Source organism: Microtus oregoni, unplaced genomic scaffold (genome assembly GCF_018167655.1).
Source record: "Microtus oregoni isolate MIOR12 unplaced genomic scaffold, Mior012 000033F_ref0000390, whole genome shotgun sequence".
Taxonomy (NCBI): Eukaryota; Metazoa; Chordata; class Mammalia; order Rodentia; family Cricetidae; genus Microtus; species Microtus oregoni.
In genome coordinates this window covers 27,744,682-27,756,468 of record NW_024543092.1, presented here as the reverse complement: position 1 = coordinate 27,756,468, position 11,787 = coordinate 27,744,682, and the positions used below count along the sequence as shown (strand labels likewise).

General features: G+C 34.6%; 2 protein-coding genes across 2 annotated transcripts; both read left to right on the top strand.

Annotated features, from left to right (window-relative positions):
* Window positions 1-244: 244 nt before the first annotated feature.
* Window positions 245-1,225, top strand: LOC121466569 (olfactory receptor 5D18-like). The gene has a single exon (XM_041680350.1). It carries the CDS (start codon window positions 245-247, stop codon window positions 1,223-1,225), a length of 981 nt encoding a protein of 326 aa, XP_041536284.1.
* Window positions 1,226-9,054: 7,829 nt separating this feature from the next.
* Window positions 9,055-9,999, top strand: LOC121466586 (olfactory receptor 5D14-like). The gene has a single exon (XM_041680368.1). The coding sequence runs from the start codon at window positions 9,055-9,057 to the stop codon at window positions 9,997-9,999; it is 945 nt and encodes a 314-aa protein (XP_041536302.1).
* Window positions 10,000-11,787: the final 1,788 nt, after the last annotated feature.

The following is an 11,787-nucleotide window of genomic DNA, read 5'->3' as shown; positions in this document are numbered from 1 at the left end:
TATTTTTATATAAATAATTTATAAGGCTTTATAATGATTGAATTGTTATTTACAGAGAAAAGACATGAGTCATTCAGTGAGAAACACATGACATGTTCAAATAGAAAGTGGGCCATGATTGAGATGAAGCATGTCAAAAAGAAGTCATTGATACAGATTTGATACATGAAATTCCAGCAGCTCATTTTGGAAGCGTGCCTGCCTTCCATAATACCCACTCCTCTGCTGCAGACTGCTGCTCAGGATGAACTCTGTGGTTTCTTCCAACAGAAGCCAGAGGTGGAATGAGGGAAATGGAAGCATGGTGTCTTCTTTTATTCTCTTGGCCTTTTCAGAATTCCCGTACCTCCAGGTGCCTCTCTTCCTGGGATTTTTGATCATGTACACAGTCACTGTGTTGGAAAACCTCGGTATGATTTTTGTCATCAGGATTAATCCCAAACTCCACACTCCTATGTACTTTTTTCTCAGCCACTTATCCTTTGTTGATTTTTGCTACACATCTGTAATTGCACCTAAGCTGTTAGGCCTCTTGCTTGTAGAAGACAAGACTATCTCCTTTGAAGGGTGCATGGCACAATATTTTCTTGGCTGTACATTTGTGATTACAGAGATGTTCATGCTGGCAGTGATGGCCTATGACAGGTTCGAGGCTGTTTGTAACCCCCTGCTCTACACTGTTGCTATGTCTCGCCAGCTCTGTTCTCTCCTAGTAGTCGTTACCTACATATGGGCTCTCATCTTCTCCTCAACCCTTACATATGTCCTTTTGCAGCTCTCTTACTGTGGACCTAATGTCATCAATCACTTCTGCTGTGAGTACTCTGCCCTCCTTTCTGTGTCCTGCTCGGATACCTCCTTCAGCCAAATGGCTTGTCTAGTCATTTCCATGTTTAATGAGGCTTGTTGCCTCCTGATCATCATCACCTCCTATGTTTTCATAGTTGTCACGGTCATCAAAATTCCCACGAAGGGGGCCCTCCGAAAAGCCTTCTCCACCTGTGCCTCCCACCTCACAGCTATCGGTGTCTGTCACGGAATTGTTCTTCTACTATATTGCGTGCTCAAATCTAAAAGCTCACTATTTCTCGTGAAAGTAGCCACAGTTTTCCACAGCATGGTCATCCCTATGATGAATCCCCTCATCTACAGCCTCAGAAACAAAGATGTTAAAGAGACTGTGAGGAAGTTAGTCTACCTAAAATGTATTTTTCATTCCTTATAACCAAACAGGTTTTTTAATGATTTTAATATACTTTATATATTTATTGATAATTTGTAGCTATTTCTATCAAGAAAAGACTTTATTGAGGAGCTAAATTGCGCATATAATTTTGTACACCTATAATGAATAAATCTAAGTATGATTTAGGAAGTAGAGAAAGGAAATTATCATTATGGTCTTCTCAGAATTTAATAAATAATGTGGAGTTTTAAAATCTTTTCAAAAATTGTATTTTTAATAACAAACTGACTTTCCTAATATATATCAGTACTGAGATGTCCAGACATGAACACAGAATACCTAAATGAACAAAAATGTATTTAATTTTAATCAGACAACTCTAATATTGATAAATTTACCAAATAAAATATGATAATATACACATATATCTATTACTTCCATAGTGTATATTATGATATAGTTCAATTTATTCCAGTTTTATAAATTAAACACTTTCTCTGCTGTATGAGAAAAGAGTGATAGGATTTAAAGTATATTCTAATCTTGCAGTTTGTCCTTTGTGATAGTGTAATCTTTCAATGGCTATTGTTTATTGTTATTCGTGTGATACCTGAATGAAATTATTTTAGTTTCATTTTCTTTGGAAAGAATCATATTGATGTAATTATTTTATTTAGGTTCTACCATAACTATCTAACATAACAGCAAGTATATTGATATTGACATAATTCATACATCTGATGCAGACATTGACTATTTGAAAAAGAGCAATTATTTAACAATTGTTAGTTAGAATTGTAGTTACTTATATGCTATAGACCATCCATTTGCACCTGTGACTTTACTGAATAACTGAAACTGAATTTTACTGAATTACTTGAAACAAGAGTTTCAAGTCTTGTCTCCTAAACTAGTAAATTTTAGTGTTTAGGCCTAAGTGCATGAAGACATCCATAGAACATTAGACTCCTCACCTGGTTGTAAACAGAGTCAGACTTGAGAAATCTAACTCACCTCATGTCACAGACTGTGTTTCATCTACTAACATTTTAGAACTCAGAAGAAATTGGAAGTCTAAGCCCCATATCTATAGAGAAATCTAGTAATGATGTTTTTTTGAACAAAAAGTTTTGTTCACAAGGTAATTGGAGTAACAGGGTGTCATTCTTAGTCAAGGTGTTGACAACGTATTTCAGGTGCTAAACTCCATAGCCATTGTGCAAAGACAATTTGAATTGTTGCCCTCATGGTTGTACTGCATATTGTAGATGTTTACATGAAATGCAAAATTAAACTTTTATTCTCCTGAATTAAAGAACTTCAGGATAAATAAGGTGGAAAATACAAATGAAGTGTAATTGGAATATGAACTTATAGACTAGCAAAACGGCTCCTGAAAGAGTGGAAACAAAGACAGAAATGTTGAAATATCCTTTTCACTTTTGTAGTTTGACTTTATAATGGTCATAACATGAAATCATGAAGGAACAGGCAGAAAGTGACAGACAGTGGTGAGAAGTAGGAAAGTGAAGATACCAACAGTGAAGAAGGAAAGCAATGAAAGTCAGACCTAAAACTGACAGGAGACAGATTCTGTGACTATATTATAATCTCATAAAATCCTAACTACTAAAGAACAATAGAATATGAAATCTTAGGATTATTCACAAAGTCCCAATAATTAATGCTCCAAAGTTCTTGGTTTAACTAATTCTAGATAACTATGTGACAATTTTCACAAAATTATCACTCTGATTTTACTTGCAAATTACTTGTTTGCATAGTATATTTGTTGTTGCAAGAACTAATGTCTAATTCAAACCTGGTTCATAAAAGCTTATTAGATGATTAACGAAGAGGTATCAACAAGTCTCTTGAAAACATTGCTGCAGTTTACACTAAGTATATAGTATAAGTTTATACTAAGTATAAGTTTCTTATACTTAGTAATTCAGAAATGTATCAGAATAATTTATAAGTAAAATAAAAGAAGATTTCATATTGATTTAACAAATTGTCCATAAATACATAGTCCTATGCTTCATTAATCAATCACTCAAGCAAAAACTCTTAGTGGATAAGCATTGAGTTTCTGGTTCTCTAGTAAACTTCAGACAGATTCAGGATGATTCTAGGGTGGTAGTGACTTGAAGTTATTATGGCCAATTCATTAACTGCATATTATCACTTATAGAAAAAGTAGTCTTCATTTTGACTTCATTGAATCGGGACCTACATGAAATTACCGAGAATAGAGAATCTAGCTCTTAGTGATGACTCTTGTTTAGGAAGGTAAATGTTATGATATTTTTTAATTCTGACTGGTATAATGATGTTTATGTAAAGGGAAACCAAAACATCTTAAATGTCTTCAAATATTTAAAAGCATAAACTAAAATACAATATGTAGGTTCTTTAAAACTCATTAAACAAACTCTTAACAATAAATATATCAGAATATAAAACTGACAAAAATTGTGAATACAGACATTCTTAAATATGGAATTACCTGTGATAGTTAGTATTATACTATGTTTGAAGGGGGACTTTAGATGTGATTATAGGATTTTAATTTTCAAGTGTATAGAAGTAACATAACTAATAAAGGCAACAGCACATACAAAAAATCAATAATTCTATGATTTTAAAACTTGCCAACTCCACAGGACAGGGAACCCTGATAGCTCTATGGGCTGACAAGGGAGGGGGACTTGATTGGTGGAGGGGGAGGGAAATGGGAGGCGGTGGCGGGGAAGAGACAGAAATCTTTAATAAATAAATAAATGGGAAAATAAATAAATAAATAAATAAATAAAACTTGCCAACTATATTGATAGTTATATTGAGACTTGAAGAAAGATCATGTAGGCAGTCTTAGTTAAATTTTATCCTTACAGTTTTACAAAATCAAAAGTCTTCTGCATGAAAAATGTAAATAAAAATCAGAACACTTACAATAATGAAATATATAGTACCTATTTAGGTTTGTGAGTATTATAACTTAAGCACATGATTGCTCTGTTTCTGAAGATGTGTATTGTAGGGGAGTTAGGAGTTGACTGGGGCATGGATTTCATTCTTAGAACAAGCCATGGTTCTTCTATCAGAAATGATGCTGACTAGGAGACACTGTGACTGATCTAATGGGAGCTCACTAAGGCCAGCTGTACTGGGACTGAATGAGCATGTGATCAAACCGGATTCTCTGAATGTGGCTGACAATGAGGGCTGACTGAGAAGCAAATGATCATGGCACTTGGTTTTGATTCTACTGCATGTACTGGCTTTTTGGGAGCCTAGTCTGTTTGGATGCTCACCTTCCTAGACCTGGATGGAGGGGAGAGGGCCTTGGACTTCCCACAGGGCAGGGCACCCTGACTTCTCTTAGAATTGGAGAGGGAAGGGGAAGGGGGAGGGAAATGGGAGAAGGGAAGGAGGAGGAAAATTTTAATAAATAAATTAATTAATGAAAAAAGATAAAAGAATGTTGTTCTGTGTTCCCTAAATTGATGCTCAATTTTGTTAAAAAAATACTTGAATAATAAAGGCACTGGAATGTTTAAGTAACAGAATTGTGAAATAAACTCACATATTTCCTGTCTTCTAAGTTTCAAACATTCATTATAATTTCATTGAGAAAATACAATTTGTTTTAATGACAATAATAGAAAACTTGCAACTAGGTAAAAAAAGATATGAGTTATATTTCATATCATACTCAAATATACACTTGAATATTTGAGTGTATACACAAAATGCATAAAATATTAGCATAAGTAATAGAGTGTTTTAAAAATTTGGGTGCACATTTTTGATAAAATGCAAAATAACAGAGTATTAAACAATGAAAAGATCAATTTATATTAAAATTTGGGGTAATGTTTTATTATTTGAAAAAGCTTGCCATGAAATAAATGTAAATGAAATGTAGGGAGATTGATTGGTTGTTAAAATGTTTGTTGTGCAAACATTAGTTTCTCTCTAAACTTATCAAGAAAGAACTCAAAAACAGTGGAGGGAAACAAATGATTTTGTAATTTTTATTAATGGAAATATTATTCATAATATGTGATATGATTATGTCATATTTATTCTGTTTATAATTGTGCTTTGTAACATATGAGCAGCAAGTTCACACTTATACAATATTTAATATTATATATTATATATTGCACAATACACACATATCCTGTGGTGTAGATCAGCATTCACAGGGAATGTACTTTGAAAACTTCCTCATAAAAGCTGTGTTACTGTGCCTTTTGAGTTGGACTGAAGACATGTAATTGAACGTCCATGTAATTATTCTAATCATCTTATTGAGATTCAGAGCGGGACTGTAGCTTGCCTAATAAAGAATGGGCTCCCATCATGTATATGTTTCCATAGGAGTTCTTTTTTTTTTATTTCTATAAAGAATGGCTTGGGATTCTTGACTGGGACTCTATTAAATCTCTAACTAATATATGAGTTGACCCAAAAGTCTGTTAGCTTATAGAGGCTCTAAGGATAATGTTGGCCCCCATGTACAAATGTGTTAGTGATGATGCTCATACAATGCCATTCTGAGTTTCTGATTGTTTCTCTGAGAGACTAATTATGTAGATTGTTATAATATTATTTTAAGATGTATTACATTTATTTAATGTTCCACAGCATAAACAAATGCAAAGATGTGATGCATTCTTTTATGTTGCATTTGTTTAACTCTGTGAAGCTTTGCTACTTTGCCTATCTAAAATACCTGATGGGCTAATAAAAAGCTGAATGGACAATTGTGAGGCAGGAGAAAGGATAGGCGGGGCTGGCAGGCAGAGAGAATGAACAGAAGGAGAAATCTGGGAGGAGGGAAAGAAGGAGCAAAGGAGATTAAGGAGTAAGAAAAGAAGGGGCCAGCCACCCAGCCAGCAGTGGAGTCAGAGTGAAAGGAAGACGACAGAAGTAAGAACAGGGAAAAGCCCAGAGGCAAAATGTAGATGGGATAATTTAAATTAAGAAAAGCTGTCTAGATACAAGCCAAGTTAATGCTGGGTATTTATAAGTAATAATAAGCCTCCATGTTTGATTAATCTGAGAGCTGGGTGGTAGGTCCCCCAAAATATTAAAGAGAAAAAATAACCAACAACATTTTGACATTCCAGCATGGGACTACAATAAAAGAAATTCAACATTTTTGTATTCCCACGTGGGGCTAGATTAGAAAAAACTCCAACAACAGTAGGTCCCACAATGATGCAACAATACCATGACATAAAAAAAGTTAAACTCATGTCCTGTTAATTGTTAATATGAGCAATACTTACCAATGATTTTATATACTAAAATGCTATTTTAATAGTTAGGAACATATAATATATGTTTAGGATTGAATGCATTTTATTCTTAATTCCTGTCACCAGACCTGCAAATCATTAATATAATGAAATATATTAAGCTTAATTCTACACTTAACAGAACTGAAAAAAAATCTCATATTTGTACTTTAGGCTAACATGCATAATTAAAGTGAGAAGATGCTTGTGCATCTCAAGTTTGAAAAAAACTATACCTTAGATTCCTGCAAATCGGTAATAACAAGAAGTGGTTTGTCTATCTTTTTTCCATGATGACTTATAGTTTGGCTCTATGTGTCTAAATACAAACAAATATATGCACCTGTCACCCACAACAAATGTAGTGCAGCCACAAACTCAGCTGGAAGTATGGGGCCTGACTTTAATTATGCCCATAATGTTCTTATAAACATATTTTTATAATTGCAATTTGAACTCTAATTTTTTGATGATAAAGTACCTAAGATCAGTTTGGTTCTTCCCTAATCTGTGAATTCCTTACTAGTTCATTTTTCACTTGAACGACATTACTTAAGCTTCTTGTGTTTTTTTTTTTGTTGTTGTTGTTTTTTTTTTATTTTTTTTTATTTTTATTTTTTATTTATTTATTTTTTTTTTTTTTGAGACAGAGTTTCTCTGTGGTTTTGGAGCCTGTCCTGGAACTAGCTCTTGTAGACCAGGCTGGTCTCGTACTCACAGAGTTCTCTGCCTCTGCCTCCCAAGTGCTGGGATTAAAGGCGTGCACCACCACCGCCCAGCTCTTCTTGTGTTCTTTATATAGTTTGGAGATCAGTCCTCTGTCAGATGTGGGGCTGGTAGGGATCTTTTTCCATACTGTAGACTGATGTTTTGCCCTATTGACAATGTCCCTTTGTCCACAGAAGCTTTTTAGTTTTAGGAGATCCCATTCATTAAATTTTGATCTCAGTGTTTATGCTACTGGTGTTATATTCAGGAAGTAATCTCCTGTGACAATGTGTTCAAGTCTACGTCTCACTTTCTGTTCTATCAGGTTCACTGTAATTGGATTTGTGTTGAAGTCTTTGATCCACTTGGACTTGAGTATTTTACAGGGCAATAGATATGTATCTATTTACATTCTTTTACATTTTGATATCCAGTTATACCAGTACCATACATATATATTATGGCTTCTAGTTTAGTGTTATTATGGGATTTCTGAATGTTTGAATGAGTGGACCTCTGTATCTATATCTGTTCTTTTGCCTTTGGGGGCTCTTTTCCCTTGCTTATTTGTTTTATACTATTGCAATACAGTAGTTTTTGTTTTATCTTATGTTTGATTTTTATACCTTAGGAGCATTTTGTTTTCTGGTTAGAGAAAGAAAGGTGGTTGATCTGGATAGGAGGGGAGGTAGGAAGTAACTTGGAGTAATAAATGGAGGGGAAAACATACTCATAACATATTTTGAGGAAAAAGGCTATTTTCAATAAAATGAAAAATGCTGGACTGAAAAGAATTAAAATGAAAAAATTATATTTCAAAAGTTTTACCTTGATCCTGAAGATATACTCGATAAATTGTTGTGTTTCTACCCAATGTTCTGAACAAGTTCTATCTGCCAAATGGACCTTAGGAAATGAATTCTGGGTTATAGAGCCCAAATGGAATGGCAACTTGCATAATACATTGGGCAAGCCAGACAGTTTTCTTATGTTTTGTTTCTTACATGACCTACATAGCCTTTTGAACTGTCTCACAAAAGGGATTGAGTTTGCCTGTGCTATATATTCTTATCCAATCCAAAGAGATCCACTGAGAGTAACAGGAGATGAGGCAGTGTTTGGGTGTTATTTTAATGTCAGTGTTGAGAATGTCTTAATTATATACTAACAGAGTTTGGGAGTCCAATGTTTTCTGTGTCGTTTCAAGGAAAGTCTCACTATTAAAGCTTCATTAAGTTGAGATTTGGTGTTCATCCTAATTGTCTGCTCTGAGGCCTGTGTGGAATATATTTTCTTGGATTTTCTCTAGAGTTTTTGTCCCCAGTGATATCACATGAACATAAACGGCCTTCTCTTTCTGCTGTACTTGATTCACAAAGCACCAGAAGCATGGTGACTCTTTCTCTGTAGCAAGTAAGTTTATCCAGATTTTTTCATTGCTGTGAAAGTGTTACTTTACTAAGATGCTCTTTGATCTTTCTTTCTATGTAAAGTCATTAATGCAGACACAGCAATATTCATGAGAGTAGTGTATACATATAGAGATATTTTGTCTCAATATTTGGCAATCTACTAACAAAGAAAACATTAAACTTCTTTTGAATCTGCCTGGGCTTCAGTGACACAGTAACACAAAAGATGATCAAAATGATATTGCTATATCTTTTCTGTTAGATTTCTCTAATCTTCTATTTCTTGGAATTAAAAAAAAGTCTCAATGTCAGATTTGTGCAGATAATCAAACTACAATGTCATTTTTATTGTTATTTGAGAATTGTTTGACATTTGTCACATAATTTTGAATTAAACAGGAGACTCTTATGCTTCAAATGCTCACTGATTGGAACGATGATGCCAACTGAAAGAAATGTGAGTGTGCAGATTATTTTTGCCCTTCTGGGGTTCACAGACTATCCTGAGCTTCAGATCCCCCTATTCCTGATCTTTCTCTTCATGTACATCATCACCGTGGTGGGAAACCTTGGGATGATAGTGCTTATCAATACCAATACCAAGTTCCACTCTCCCATGTACTTCTTCCTCAGCCACCTCTCCTTTGTTGACTTCTGTTACTCAACCATCATCACGCCCAAGCTGCTTGAGAACTTGATCCTGGCTGATAAAACCATCCTCTACTTCAGCTGTTTGCTGCAGTACTTCCTGTCCTGTGTGGCTGTGGTGACTGAGTCCTACTTACTGGCGGTGATGGCCTACGATCGCTTTGTGGCTATCCGTAACCCTTTGCTGTATACTGTGGCCATGTCACAGAGGCTGTGCATCCTGCTTGTAACTGGATCATATTTCTTGGGTACTTTTTCCCCCTTGATTCTCCTCTGCTATGCTCTCCAGCTAAATTTTTCTGGCTTTAATATTATCAACCACTTTTTCTGTGAATATACTGCCCTCATTGCTGTCTCTAGTTCTGATATACACATCCCCAGCCTGCTACTCTTTTGTTTTGCAACCTTCAATGAAGTGAGTACACTACTAATGATTCTCACATCTTATGTATTCATTTTTGTGACAGTCTTAAAAATCAAATCGACTAGTGGACGTCGCAAAGCTTTCTCTACCTGTGCCTCTCACCTGACTGCTATTACCATATTTCATGGAACCATACTTTCCCTATACTGTGTACCCAACTCCAAAAACTCTAGGCAGGCAGTTAAAGTGGCCTCTGTCTTCTACACAGTTGTCAACCCCATGCTGAACCCTCTGATCTACAGCCTGAGAAACAAGGATGTGAAAGAGGCTGTCCAGAAATTAGTGGGAACAAAGGTCGCACTTCACTGAATCATCAAAAAGTGTATTCAGTACTAGTATAAAATCAGAAAAATGACTGTTGCTAAGCTATGGTCCATATTTGTATGCGTTCTATAGATTGTGATGAAATGTAGATTGATAAATTCAACTAAGTAGAAGCCAAAGGTGTTTACTATTTGGAGAAAGTGCAAAATATTTTGGTGAACAATGTTGATTTGAAGCATACAATTAAAAAAATCATAAAGCACTAGAGAGCATCACAGGTTCATTGTATGGAGAATGTATTTCTAAGAGTGTTTGTAACTAACAGAGAATACATGTTTGGTTTTGTCGCATGGGCCACAATAAGCTTCTAGCTCTAAAGCTATCAGAAATGCTGTCATTGTTAAGAGAGACTTGTTATTATATTACATTATTAAACCACAAGGAAGTAACTTTACATCTTATATTCATTCTTTGTGTCCTACAAATAGTACATAAAAAGTAGACTGAATTCAATAGTCACCTTTTTTTGAAAGGCATAATGATGATAATTATATATTTTTGGTAGAAAATGTTACAAACTTAATCTTAACTCTATAATTGATATCCACTTCCTTTTATATAAAATGATTATTAGACCCTGAGTGTTAGAGGACATGGAAATTAATTCTGTGTTTCATAAAAGAGCATATTTGAATCATTTTATTATTTCTAGTTAGCACTTAGATGTTATTGGGAAAAAAGTTTCATTCACAGAATAATTAGTAGTAACATTATCTAGGAACATCATTTATAGTAATTTATATTTCATAGTTTATATAAATGAGTGAAAAACCCAAAATCTGAAGGTAAAATTTCTATGAATTAACATAAAATTTGTATGATAAGACAATACTACAGAAATTATAACATTTTCATTTATAAAAATATCATTATTTTAGAAAAAACAGTCATAGGAGGAAAATATTTTTATATAATGTTTTTATTTATTTTCCAAAGAATGAGTTCTAAAATTTGATCTTTAAATTTCATAAACATAACAAATATCCTTGAACATTAATAGACTGATAATAAACAGTGAGAAAATGTCACATTCATAGATAAATTCACATAAAATATACTTAGTTTATACAAAAACTACAACCATTTTTAAGAATGGAGTAAAAACTGATCTCTATTATCATTTCTTTTCTGTAAGAAAGGTAGGAAGCAAAATCTTTAAAAACATAGTTGTGGTACTGGGGTTGATGGAGGAGGGTCATCTTTCTATGTGTTAATTTCATTGGTTAAATAAAGAGACTGCCTTGGCCCTTTACTAGGACATAAAATTAGGTTGGCGGAGTAAACAGAACAGAATGCTGGGAGAAAGAAGCTGAGTCAAGGAGTCGCCATGATTCTCCCACTCCAGACAGACGCAGGATAAGATCTTTCCTGGTAAGCTAGCTCGTGGAGCTACACAGATTATTAGAAATGGGTTAGATCGATATGTAAGAGCTAGCCAATAAGAAACTGGAATTAATGGGCCAGGCAGTGTTTAAAAGATTACAGTTTCCATGTAAATATTTCGGGTAAAGCTAGCCCTGCGGGAGGCTGGGTACTGGGGACACAGCCCTCTGCTCTTAATACTACACTGGGGTAATTCCAGTCACAGGCCCATGTGGTTGACTATTAATTAATAACATAGTTGTGGTACTGGGGTAATTCCAGTCACAGGCCCATGTGGTTGACTATTTGCTCCCTAGTTAGTAGAACTGTTTGAGAAGTATTAGGAGGTGTAGCTTTGCTGGGGGACATATGCCACTGGGTGTGGGCTTTGAGGTTTCAAAAGTCTATATG